The 14,019-nt window shown below is 40.6% G+C and overlaps 1 protein-coding gene across 1 annotated transcript in view; it reads right to left on the bottom strand.

The window, feature by feature from the left end:
* The window catches only part of SORCS3 (sortilin related VPS10 domain containing receptor 3), a 594,679-nt gene that overhangs the window by 157,979 nt on the left and 422,681 nt on the right, over window positions 1-14,019 (bottom strand). Inside the window, exon 6 of the mRNA XM_019459374.2 lies at window positions 6,944-7,008. Within this exon, the coding sequence (XP_019314919.2) occupies window positions 6,944-7,008 (65 nt within the window). The remainder of the gene's footprint in view (window positions 1-6,943; window positions 7,009-14,019) is intronic.

Raw genomic sequence — 14,019 nt, 5'->3', positions numbered from 1 at the left:
CTGAGTTAGAAGCTAAGTTAGGCAGGATGGGGGACTAGGGAAACATAACAAGGCTGCCTTATGCCTCAGAGATGGGGGCACAGCAGCATTGCAAGTAACTGCCCAGAGCTAGAGTCTAAATGAGCTAGAATGGGTGCTAACTTTTCATCTACCAGCTGCTATAGTTTAAACATACAACAGGCAAACAGAAGAAGCAGAAATAAAGGAACTTGAAACAACAAGGCAGGACTGTCTAGTATAATCAATGTTTAAGGTCACAGCTAGGGAAATCACAATTCTATCATGAAAGCTTTTTTATGATAAAGGTAAAAATGGCCTCAATGCTTGGTGTTCAGTGTGGATCACAGATCAGAAAGCTACCTACCCATTTCTTCCCACAACCTCTCCAGCCTGCCTTTACTGGCCTTATCTCCCTTCATCTTTGCCAGCCACAAACCACAGCCCACAGCCTTGCACACACCACTTTTCATGGGTGAACTCTGGGAACGTGTGAGGTTCTCCTCTCTATCCAAAATGTTCTGATAAAATCCTACTAATCTCTCAAGGGCCAGATCAAAAACTTCATCTAAGAAGCTTCCCCCAACTTTCTTTTACACACACATACACACACACACACGCACACGTGCGTGCGTGTGTGTGTGTGTGTGTGTGTGTGTGTAATCTATTGTTAAATTGGCTAACATACGGTGTGTAAAGTGTAAAGTGTGGTCTTGATTTTTGGGGTAGATTCCCATGATTCATCGCTTACATACAATACCCAGTGTTCATCCCAATGATTGTCCTCCTCATTGCCCATCACCCATTTTCCCCTCTCCCCCACCCCCACCATCAACTCTCAGTTTTTTCCCTGTATTTAAGAGTCTCTTGGGGCGCCTGGGTGGCTCAGTCGGTTGGTTAAGCGTCCGACTTCGGCTCAGGTCATGATCTCACGGTTCGTGGGTTCGAGCCCGGCATCAGGCTCTGTGCTGACAGCTCAGAGCCTGGAGCCTGTTTCAGATTCTGTGTCTCCCTCTCTCTCTGCCCCTCCCCCACTTGCACTCTGTCTCTCTCTGTCTCAAAAATAAACAAACATTAAAAAAAATTAAAAGAAAAAAGAGTCTCTTATGGTTTGCCTCCCTCCCTCTCTGTATCTAACTATTTTTTTCCCCTTCCCTTCCTTTATGGTCTTCTGTTAAGTTCCTCAAGATCTACGTATCAGTGAAAACATATGATATCTGTCCTTCTCTGACTTATTTCACTCAGCATAATACCTTCCAGTTCCAACCATGTTGCTGCAAATGGCATGATTTCAATCTTTCTCAATGCCAAGTAGTATCCTATTGTATATATACACCACATCTTCTTTATCCATTCATCAGCTGATGGGCATTTAGGCTCTTTCCATAATTTGGCTATTGTTTAAAGCGCTGCTATAAACATTGGAGTACATATGCCCCTATGAACCCCCAACTTCCTTAGACTATTAGCAATACTCCCACTTGTAACTCAACATAATATATGTTCAACCCTATGAACCCTGTGAGATTGTGCTAGAATTACTCAAATCCTTGTCTATTTCCCCAACAAGCCCACAAGCTCTCTGAGGTGGAGATAATATCATATTCATCTCTACATCCCCTCAGTGACCAGAATATGCAGATTTTAATTTTTTCAATATTTATTTATTTTTGACAGAGAGACAGTATGAGCAGGGGAGGGGCAGAGACAGAGGGAGACACAGAATCTGGAGCAAGCTCCAGGCTCTGAGCTGTCAGCACAGAGCCTGGAGCCTGTTTCAGATTCTGTGTCTCCCTCTCTCTCTGACCTTTGCCCGTTCATGCTCTGTCTCTCTCTGTCTCAAAAATAAATGTTAATTTTTTTTAATTTAAATAAACACCAGTTGAATAAAAGAACTAAGTGATCAATAAACTAATTAATTAATTAATCATAAATGGTAGCAAGTTCTATAGAACTAGAAGCTAAGAACTGTGTGTTCTAGTTTTTCCTCACTATAGGTTTTATTTTAGTATTATTATCATTATTTTTTTAAATATTTATAAAACCTCTAGACCCAATGTGGGGCTTGTACTCATGACCTCGAGATCAAGAGTTATAAGAACTCGTGACCCTGAGACCAAGAGTTGCATGCTGTTCCAAATCAGTGAGCCAGGTACCCCCCCTCCTTTCTTTAAATACTTATTTTAGTATTATTTTTATTTTTTTTATTTTTTTAGGTTTCATTTATTTATTTCAAGGGAAACAGTGAGCAGGGAAAGGGCAGAGAGAGAGATCCCAAGCAGGCTCCACACTGCTAGTGTGGAGCCCAATGCACAGCTTAAACTCACCAACCTTGAGATCATGACCTGAGCTGATACCAAGAGTCAGTGGCTTAACCTTAATACACAGCTACCCAGGTGCCCATTTAGTATTATTTTTAAATACAAACTTTTTTAAATTTACGTACAGTAATTTTTTTGACATACAGTTCTAAATTTTTAACAGATATATGGATTTATGTAACAACCACCACAGGTTGCCAAACATTTACAATACCCTGAATGATTCCTCGTGCTGCTTTCTTGTCATCCACCCTGGAAACCACTGATATATTTCTCCATTGTTAGTTTTTCCTTTTCCATTGGATCATATAAATGGAATCCTACAGTATGTAACCTTTTGAGACCAACTTATTTCACTCAGTATAATGCCTATGAAATTCATCCATGTTCTTTACAGATGTGCCACAGCTTTGCTTACCCATCCATCCATTCAAGGATATTTAGGGTATTTCCATTTTGGGGTGATTATTAATAAATCTGCTACAGACATTTGTGTATAAGTTTCAGTGTGAATTTCTGTATGGTAAATATGTAGGAGTGGGATTTCTGAATCATAAGGGTGTGTGTAAATTTATAAGAAGCTGCCAAAATGTTTTTCCAGAGTGGTGGTACCATTTTGTGTCCCCACCAGGAAAGTACGAGAGTTCCAATGGCTTTACACTCTTGTCAGCATTTAATATTATCAGTTTTGTTTATGTTAGTAATTCCAATAGGTATGTAATAATACCTCATTATGGCTTTAATTTTCATTTCCCTAATGTATAATGATGTTGAGCATCATTTCATGTGCTTATTTGTCATCCTTATATCTTCTCTGGTAAATGATCTACTCAAATTTTCTCCTGTTTTAAAAAAAAAATTGCATTGTTTCTTATTGTTATGCTCTCAAAGTCCCTGGTCACAAGTCCTTTAATAAATACATAATTTGCAAATTATTTTTCCTAGTATCTTCACTGTTTCTTTGGCAAAGCAAATACATGCTTTTTTAATTTTGAAATCCATTTATCAATTCTTTGTACTTTTTGTTCTTGGTGCCAACCCACAGTCATGGAGATTTTCTCTTATATGTTTTTCTATATTTTTTATAATTTTATATTTTACATTTAAAAATATCCATTTTTGAGTTGCATTTTGTGTAAGTTGTGAATCATAGGTTGAAGTTCAGTTTTCCCCATATGGCTTTCCAATATTTTCCACCACCATTTGTTAAAAATAACATCCTTTCTTGACTGAATTCATTGTCCCTTGCAACTGTGCTCAATTTACTTATTAGTTGTAGGAACTTTTTATTTTTGTAGATTTCTTGGGATAGTCTACATAGACAATTATGTCAATGAGAATAATAATAGTTTTAATTTTTCCTTTGCAATCTATATGAATTACATTTCATTTTTCTTCCTTTATTGCACAGGCTAGGACTTTCAGCATGATGTTGAATATGTGTGTTAAGAATAAACATCCTTTTCTCTTTCCTGCTCTTATGGGGAAAGCATTCAGTATCTCATCATGAAATATAATGTTAATTGTAGGTCTTTTGTAGATGCCCTTTGTTGGAAGTTCCCTCTCATTTCTAGTGAGTTGAGAGTTTTGTGCTTTAGTTTTCATTCTATCACTAGCTAGCTGTGTGAATTTGGGCAAACTGTAGTCCAGACTACCACATCAGAAAAAAGGAAATAAATGTTGTGCCTTTTTGTGATGATTAAAAGATAGACATGTGTGTGTATGTGTAAATGTATGAGTAAGAAGGCCCTCACCACACAGCATGAAAGAAAAGTATCATGCATTTCATTAGGATATACAAAATACAACATCTCTAGATTAATGCAGTCTTGTTATATACATTTTCTAAGTAAATATGGGTTAGAGGCAATCAGAATATTAACTACTGAAAAACTGATTTTGGAAACGTAAAAAATATAACAGGATTAATATATACCATATTTAACCTAAGTGTGGCACATGACATTTATTCCTGTTGTACTTGTTTGTTTTCTTCAATTCTTGACAATAGGCCAGAAACTATTATGTTTTTTTGCATTTTTAATCTCATAAAATTTTGTGGCAGTCCTGCACCATAGGCCTTATCCAAATTTGGATCAGAATTGTTAAACTTTTGGAAAATAGGTTTAAACTTAATGTGAGAAATTACCTTAAATAGACAAACAAACAAACAAGCAAACAAACAAACATGGGTGCTGTCCAGGAGTAGAACAGGATGTTTCTAATTAAGCCTAAATCCAGGAACCTGAGGATACACTGTCAGAAGTTTTCAGGGATGGTATTCCTACATAGACAGGAGGTTAGATAGTCATACAAAGTTTTTCCAACTCTAAAATACTACAACCAGCACAGATCACATCTAAGGCATAAAAATGTTGCCATGGAGGGACACCTGGGTGGCTCAGTTGGTTAAGGGTCCAACTCTTGATTTTCGGCTCAGGTCATGATCTAATGGTTTCTAAGTTCAAGCCCCATGTTGGGCTCAGTGCTAACAAAGTGCAGCCTGCTTAGGAGTGTCTCTCTCTCTCTCTCTCTCCCCTTTCTTTTTAATTTTTTTTTAACGTTTATTCATTTTTTGACAGAGAGACAGAGTGCCAGTGGGGAGGGGCAGAGAGAGGGGGAGACAGAATCCGAAGCAGGCTCCAGGCTCCGAACTGACAGCACAGAGTCCGACGTGGGGCTCGAACCCACGGACCGTGAGATCATGACCTGAGCTAAAGTCAGACGCTCAACCGACTGAGCCACCCAGGCACCCCATCTCTCTCTCTCCTTTCTGTTTCTATCCCAGTGGCTGACTCATTCTTTCTCTCTTTCTCTCAAAACAAATAAATAAACATTAAAAAAAAAAAAAGTTGATATGGGAAGCAAAGCCAAGATAGGAACTGTACCAAAAACTGGCCTCTAGATCATCTGCGGCTACTGTCTGCTCTTTTCCTGCTGCCCTATTCCTCCTTCACACCCCTACATCTCACTCTTCCCCCAGTTTCTTTCTCAGCAATAAGAGTCAGATAATATCATTTTGAATCCATTACTCTTATGATCAGTGCATTTGAATGTGTGGCATTATTTTCTTAAATCTTAAATAGCTTTTCCGTTAAAAAAATACTTTTTTTTGTTTAAAGAGTATGTGAACCATCCCTCATCCTTGCCTGCTTCAGAGACTTACATTTATTCAAGGACCAAATGCAACCAAATTACATAGAAAGGAAAGGAAAGGAAAGGAAAGGAAAGGAAAGGAAAGGAAAGGAAAGGAAAGGAAAGGAAAGGAAAGGGAAAAGAAAAGAAAAGAAAAGAAAAGAAAAGAAAGAAAAGAGAAAGGAAAGGGAAGGGAAGGGAAGGGAAGGGAAGGGAAGGGAAGGGAAGGAAAGGAAGAAAAAAATCAAGTACTCAGCAGAATATAGTAACAAATGCTGGTCATATTCTAAAACTTTTAAAAAGAAAAAGAAAAAGAAAATATTCCCCAAAATGCATGTTTCTGGCATGCACCTGTGTTTGGCATCAAAAACAGATTTATCAGGGACAAAGCGCATGCAGTTTTACTTAATGTATTCTAAATGACAATGCAATGCCCACAGCCAGGTCAAAACGGACCCTCCTTACATCTGTACCTTTGACAATTTCCATAAAATGTCTCTCCACTTGGTCAGCCTATAACCCCATGAGGTGGGGAGAGCAAGGATGAGTGTTCTCAGATAATGGAAGGACTTAGCACTGAGATCAGAGGGCATTTCCCCAGGCCTTAGGGCTAGTGCATGGAACAACCCAGGACCCCAACTCACAGGCTGGGGCCTGTTCCACAGCATTCCTCCATCACTACTATTTCCACAGATTATTTGGCTCTATTGTTGACCTAGGCTAATTATATTTTCATCTCTTTCATTTATATCATATATTTTCACACATTTCATGTGTTGTTAAGTTGATTTTCTTGGGTAGGGAAGAGCCTTATGATAATACGATCAACTCTGGGAAGAGTAAAATGCTTAAGTGGTGCAAAATGATATGTTATCAATTTCCGTGTAAGACATGCGCAGGTGCATACCGTGCAAAGGGGTCACGTATTCAGGATCCTGGGATACCACTGCTTGTTTGCAGGGACAAGAAACAGAAAGGGTTTGCTCACCACTGTATCTCCAGGGCCTAACACAGCACAGAGTAGCCTGACCCTACATATTTGTAGAATGAATGAATAAACAGTTTTGAAAAAATTGCCCAGTGACTTTTTTGGGTAAGCTTGACTATATGAAGGGTTCATTTTTAAAGCTGACAGTCCCTGTAATTCACCATGTGAATGCAAAATAGCCTGATGAGCTATGGACATTCCTATTCGAATTACACTGAAGATGCCAGGAAATTACTAACAGGAGCCTCAAAATTCATCACATTAACTCACATCCCCAGAAAATTCATTCCTGAGGGTGTATTTCAGTGAAACATCTCCCTTGGGACCAGAGGCCTCTCCCCCTACTCTGAAAAATAGGATGGATATGGCAGTAAAGGAGCTCAGGCCTTTTCATTTTCCCAAGCCATTAAAATGCAAATTAGGGGAGGAGGGAGCCTTGCAGGCAGACCCCCCCCCCCCCCCCCCCCCCCCCCCGGCCTAGCCTCCAGGCCTCAGCACTCACATCCATCTGCAGTCCGCACCTCCATGTGCACCAGGTCCGCCTCCTTATCCAATCCGGCCACCGACCTGGGGAAGGAAGGAGAGACAGTGACCACGCGGAAGGCAGACAACAAAGTGCAAAAAAGAATTCAGGGCTGACTGTTACTTGGAAAGCCACTTTCTCAAGAGGGCCTAGCCTGCATTGTGGGGACCCACAGAGGATGGCCACTGGTGAGCCTGGCAGATACAGCTGTCACCTGCAATGGTCACAACTCATGAGTCCCGGAATGGCATTAGGGAGTCGGTGGCTCTCAAAAAAACCATAAAAGAGTACAAAGTCCACAGTAATACAGGTCTAAATCTCTGTCCTTGCCTCTTCACCACCTGGCACCTAAGAAGTTCTCTCTTCCCCACCTCCTTCCTTCTCCCCTCACACCCAGTCTTGCCACACAGGATTCCTTACAGCACTTTCTCCCCCTTGTCTTCCCACTGGGAGTGTTCTGTTCCCTACCCTGATCTGTCCTCTGGATGAGGGTGGTTAACCTCCACTCAAGCTGTTTACTTCAAGACACTGTTGCCCTCCTGAGTTTGAGGCTATCTGCCCTTCTTTCCTCCTACCCCGGAAACAATAAGTGTTTGGTGACACACATTAAAATCTGGTCTGACAAGAAAAAATTCTCGGAGTGATCAGAGTGGGAAACCTTAAAGGTCTATGGCCAACAGCCAAAAGCAGGCAGGCTGAGAATCCTGACAAACTAATCCTTGTGGGCCTCCGACCTTCCACACATAAAGCCTCAGTCAGCCATCTCCCACATGAGGTATCCAGGCCAGAGGATGACACAGAAAGTCAGCTAAAAGAGGCAACACAGACATTAAAACATTCATGCACTAAAGAGGTCACATAATCCACTCTCCAGCAAGTTCTTGCTTGGTCTATTTACTCTTATTTTAAATATCATTCTAAGATGGGCTTTCTGGTTTTCCAGTCCTCAACAGGTAATAAGTGGCAAGTTAGAAAGAAAAGGTAGAATTTAAAATTGTGAGAGGGGTGCCTGGGTGGCTCAGTTGGTTGAGCATCTGACTCTAGATTTCAGCTCAGGTCATGATCCCAGGGTCATGGGGTCAAGCTCTGCGTTGAGCAGGGAACCTGCTTGTATTCTCTCTCTCCCTTTCCCTCTACCCCTCTCCCCTGCTTATTCTCTCTCTCTCTCTCTCTCAAAAAAAAAAAAAAAAAAAAAAAAAAACTAAACTAAATAAATAAAATAAATAAAATAGAAATTTAAAACAGTGAGCATCAATAGCTGATACCCAGATAGCAAGAAAAATAGAAAAAACCTATGAAAAACAGACCTAAGAACTTAAAACCCAATGCTTCTCCCTGGCCCTTGGGCCATTCATTACTCTATTAGAGGGCCATTCATTACTCTATTGACATCTACCCTAAAGGGAGAACAGAAAACAGGAATCAGGGGGGGGAAATGGCATCAGTGCACTCTGTTTAAGAAAGTAGGTTGCAAATGCTATATGTTAGGAAAAATAAAATGATTTTTATTTGTTCAAATGAAATGATTATGTTTTGAATGCCCAAAGCTGTTACTTAAAAATCTCACTTATGATCATCAAAATACTGTATTTTAGTTTTTGCTCACCTCAGTTGATCCTAAGGGAAACTTCTAAGGTAAAGAGAGCAGGTATCATTAGCTGGTTTGACCAAAGGGAAACTGAGGCACAGCAAAGTTGATGTTTGTCTAAGATCACAAAGGGATGAGGCCAGAACTAGAAAGACTTATTGATTCCTCAGCCAAGAGCAAGTCATGTCCTTTTGGCTCTTCTCCCTTTTGCTTTCCATGTCCTTCGTATCCAATGGTCTCCTTGTCCCCTTTCTTCTCCAGCTAACTCTCACCCTTCCTTCAAAGCTCACTAGGCTCACCCCTCTGGCAGCCCTTCCACTCTTCATGTTGCTGAAGAGTCCTCTATCTGCTTCCATAGCATCTGTACATTGGTAGTTCTCAATGTTGGCTGCTCATGAGAGCCACTGGAAGAGCTTTAAATATCTGGATGTCCGGGCCCCTCCCCAGACCAATGAAATAAAAATCCTTTGGAGATAATGAGGAAAAAGCTAATAAAAACAAGATAAAAGGGGCCAGCCAGATGTCCAAGGCTGGATACTCCCTGTGCATACTTTTGGCTTCTGTAATCTTGCTTGCCTCCTGTGTCCACCAACTGCCCAGATAGCAACACTGATAAAAGCCCCTTCCCCTTTTTCTTTTTTCTCTCAACCCTCTACCATCTCAGCCATAAAAGAAGGCCGATGCCAAGGTTCGGGGCTCAGCCTTTGGAGGTGACTCCTCTGGGTCAACACTGGTGTGCAATAAATAGTCTTTTCCTGATTTCCCTAGTGTGTGTGGCTTGTCTCTTCCTGGGCACCGAGCATTTGCTGTAACAATAAGATGATGGCATCGGTAGTTTTTTTTAAAGCTCCCAAGTGACTTCTATGTATAGCCAAGTGTTAGAACCACTGCTTTGCATGGCTCAGTCATATCACTTATGTCATTGCACTTGCCTGCTGTACTTGGATATAAATTTTAACAAAGTAGAACCCTATCTATTTATCTTGGAATCCTTGGCACTTTTGTGCTGAGTATATATCAGGGGCTACCAATGTGCTTATTAAATTAATATATTATTCATTTAAAAAGCAATCCAGTCTACTATGATAATGCCAAAATTACAATGTGAAACTCACATTGAGTCATACAAACAGAGGGCTGAGGTCATACAAACAGAGGGCTGAAGCTATCAGAATGGACTTTATGGACACCTGCTCTGTTTTACAGTCTCCCTTTCTGTTTATAAGCAAGTTGGTATTGTCAGGATAAGAGGATTCTCAGGTATTCTTCTGTCATTCCCCCAAGGTCAAGGGCAGGGTAGAATGGACAGAATTGGAACCTGGTTCCAATGACCAAGCCTAACTGGTTATCAAGTGCTATTCTATACCAAAAGAAAAGCCCTTGTCTCTTAGGAGCTTAAAAGAATGCAAACACCACCAATAAAAAACCAGAAACCATTCCCTAGTTCAGGATTTCTCACTCCCTCCTATCTATCTAAAACCTTATCTTTTAAGGTTGAAATTGAATCACCTCCTGGAAGCTTTCCCTGGTCACTCTAGCTCACATTGATTTAACTCCTTTGGACTTCTACAGAATTCAGAATCTGGATTATATATCCTCTAGCATTTGTATTTTGATTAAGTTTTTGCTTCCCTAGAGCAGACCTCTGCAGTCTTGGCTATCTTAGTACCCCTATAACCTTTCCATCTTTTATAGAACTATTCTACCCAACTCAAGCCATGTGCTTTGTCCAGGGTCATCAATTACAGCAGCCCACCCATCTGAACCCCCAGGATGGTATATGATCCAGCATGATCATGAGGCATCCTGGCTGTGGTGATTGGAACATATCAGGACAACTTAGAGGACTTCCTCAGAATTTCTCTAACTGGAGCTCATTAGAAAGAATAGCTTTTCTTCTCTACTCACCAAGTCAAGACTGTTGAGAGAAAATTGTCTAGTCTGATAGGGAGAATAGGTCTAAAGGGATGATGTGGATATAATACAGAAAGATTGGCATTGTGACAAGGAGTCTCATAGAGAGATAGGGATAGAAAGGATGATAAGAGGACAGTGGTTGAGACAAAGACAGACAGAGGTTCAGAAAGAGACAGAGTAGACCAAAATGGCAGCACAGGAGACTCCTGAGTGCCCTTCCTCCCAGGTACACATTGGGTGTAGCTATATATGGAGCAATTCTCTCTGAAAGATACCCAGAAACTAGCTGAGTGATTCCCACACACTGGATGAATGAGAAAACACCCACACTGAAATGGGGAGAAAAGGCTAAGATATACTCTCACCATGAACCCCACCTCTGGCACAGTGACAGATAATCAGGAGCAAAGGGTTTGGCCTCCATATTTAGCATCACAACTTTTAAGGCTTGCATCAGAGGGATGGGGCCCCAAAATGCCTAGCTCTGAAAGCCAGTGGGGCTTGTGTCCAGGAGACTATAGCAAACAAAGAAGCAATTCTTCCTGTGCAAGAGCAATCATTGAAGCTATTGCCCTAGGGCTCAGTGCACCTTCCCCCAGTCTTTCCCTGAAAGTGGTTTATCTGCATACTTTAAAAGCTGCTGCCTGAGGGCTAGGCTTCTAATTTATCAGGCTTTGAGGGGCTGTGACCCTCCTCACAGACTGAGGAAGCCCACTGATACCTCTCCCGTCTTCTCCCTACAGCCCATTCCTAGTTGCCAGTAGCTCCCTGGAAGGAGCTGTGCTACTGGAAGGACCACACCCCAGCTTTTAGGGTTGCTGCCCAAGGGATGGGTCCCCAGATCACCTGGCTCTGATAGCCAACAGGGCTTCATTCATGAGTCCCAGAGGACTATAGCAAACAAAGAATCCATTCTTAACCATCTACTTCCCCAAGGTTCAGTGCAGAGGAAACAGGTCCAAAACACCCATCTTCTACTCTTTCCCTGAAAGGGATTTATCTGCCTACCTTAAAGGCTACTGCCTGAGGGCCAGGCTTCTAATTTAGCAGGCATCTGGGAACTATCTGCAATCTTCCAAAGACTGGGGAAGCTGGCAGATACTTCTCCTACCATCTCCCTCAAACTTACTCCAATAATAAAACCAAGTCACCAGTATCTCTATGAAAGGAAGTTGTACACGTATGTGGCACCTCAGCTCTTGCAGTTGTCACATGAGGGATGGGACCCTGGATCACCTGATGCTAGTAGTAAATGGGTCTTGCATTCCTGAGGCACTAAGGACTGTAGCAAGCAAAGAAATAGTTATTAATGGACATAGCAGCACCCTTACCCCCTGCAGCTACACACCTAGGCCTAGCACTGAGGGAGATGGCAAAAAGGCCCACCTCCCAGTTTCTCCCTGGAAGTGGCTTATCTACATACTTTCCCAACTTGTGCCTCAGGAACCAGCTTCTCATAAGCCTGTATCTAGACGTTGACTGTAATCCTCAAGTTTGAGATACTGACAGGACTTGGGACACTCATGACTACTAAAAGCCATTAAGAACAAAGGAGGCCTGGACAAACACAAAGTTGAGAGACAGCTAAGAGCTCAGTCAGGCAGGTCAATGAGGTTCATCTCCTACATGAGGTCACTCTGTCAAGACTGGAAAAAGTGGCTGTTTTATCTAATGCTCAGAAACCAATACAAAGAGTCAAGGAAAATGAAAAACAAACAAACAACAACAACAACAACAAAAACAGAAATATATGTTTCAAACAAAAGAACAAGATAAACCTCTGGAAACTGATCTTAAAGAAATGGAGACAATAATCTACCTAATAGAGAGCTTAAAGTAAGGGTCATAAAAATGCTTAACTGAGGTCAGAAGAACAATGCATGAAAACAGTGACAATTTCAACAGATAGAAATATTAAAAATTACCAAACAGAAATCATGGATCTGAAGAATACAATAATTGAATTAAACAACTGAATAGAAGGGTTCAATAAGAGACAAGATCAAGTATAAGAAAAAAAAAATCAGTGAACTCTAAGATAGAAGTGGACTTCCTCCAAAGGAGCAAAAAAGAAAAAAGAATTAAAAATAGTGCATACAGTTTAAGGGACTTATGAGAAAACATACAATGGACAAATGTTCTTGTTATAGGGTTCCAGAAGATTTGAAGAAATACTGGCTGAAAACTTCCCTAACTTGGTGAAGGTAATAGGCACCCAGACCTAGGAAGCCCAGAGAGTTCCAAAAACAATGAAACCAAGGAGAACCACATAAGACACATTTACAATTAATGAAACCAAGGAGAACCACATAAGACATATTACAATTAAATTATCAAAATTTAAACACAAGTAGAGAATCTTAAAACCATCAAGAGAAAAACAACTTGTTATACCCAAGGGAATCCTAGTAGGACTATCAACAGATTTTCAGCAGAAGTTAGCAGGGCAGAAGGGTGTGGGATGATATATTCAAAGCACTAAACAAACAAAAACCTTGTCAACCAACCAAGAATACCCAGCAAAACTGTACTGCAGAATTAATGGAGACATAAAGAGTTTTCTAGACAAACAAAAGATGAAGGAGGAAATCCCCATAGATTAGTCTTACAAGAAATGTTAAAAGAGGTTCTTCGAGCTGAAATAAAAGGATGCTAATTAGTAACAGGAAAACAAACAAACAAAAAAGTATAAAACTCACTGGTAAAGGTAAATGTATAGTTAAATTCAGAATACTTTAATGGTGGTGGATAAATCACTGATAAGTCTAGTAGGAAGTTTAAAAGACAAAATATTAAATTGACTATAATTAACTTTTTAATGGATATACATGTAAATAAATGCAAATTGTGACATCAAAACATAAAATGTAGAGGTCCGGGATTCACACAAATAGAGAAATGCACTTAGAGACAAATGGCAGTTAGATGCATCTGAAGGTACTTCAGTCTGAATCCATTTGTGTGATGGTTAATTTTGTGTGTCAACTTGATTGGGTCATGAAGTGCCCAGACACTTTGGTTAAATATTATTATTGATGTGTCTTCTAGGATGTTTCTGATAAAACTAACATCTGAATCAGTAGACTGAGGAAAACAGATTGCCCTCCCTATATGAGTGGGCCTCCTCCAATCTGTTGGAGGCCTGAATAGAACAAAAGAAGGAGTAAAGGAGAATTCACTTACCCTACCTGAATGTTTTCTAGCCCCAAAACTGGTCTTCTTCTGAACTCAGATAGGAATTTAGAGCATTAACTCTGCTGGTCCTTAGGCTTTCAGACTTATACTGGAACTACACCACTAACTCTGTGAATCTACACTTGCAGGTGGCAGACTCTGGGACTTCTCAGCCTCCATAATCACATGAGCCAATTACTTCTAATAAATCTCTTTCTCCCTGTCTTCTCCCCCCATCCTCCTGTTGGTCTATTTGCATATACTATTGTCTCTTCTATATCCTATTGGTCTGTTTCTCTGGACAGCCCTGACTAATAAAATGTTTCTTAGTCCCATTCCAGCACTGCAGCCTGTTTATCCACATAAGGCCATAGCA

This window comes from Panthera pardus, unplaced genomic scaffold (genome assembly GCF_024362965.1).
Source record: "Panthera pardus isolate Hobbes unplaced genomic scaffold, ASM2436296v1 HiC_scaffold_22, whole genome shotgun sequence".
In the NCBI taxonomy this organism is placed as follows: domain Eukaryota; kingdom Metazoa; phylum Chordata; class Mammalia; order Carnivora; family Felidae; genus Panthera; species Panthera pardus.
This window is presented reverse-complemented; position numbering and strand designations above follow the sequence as displayed.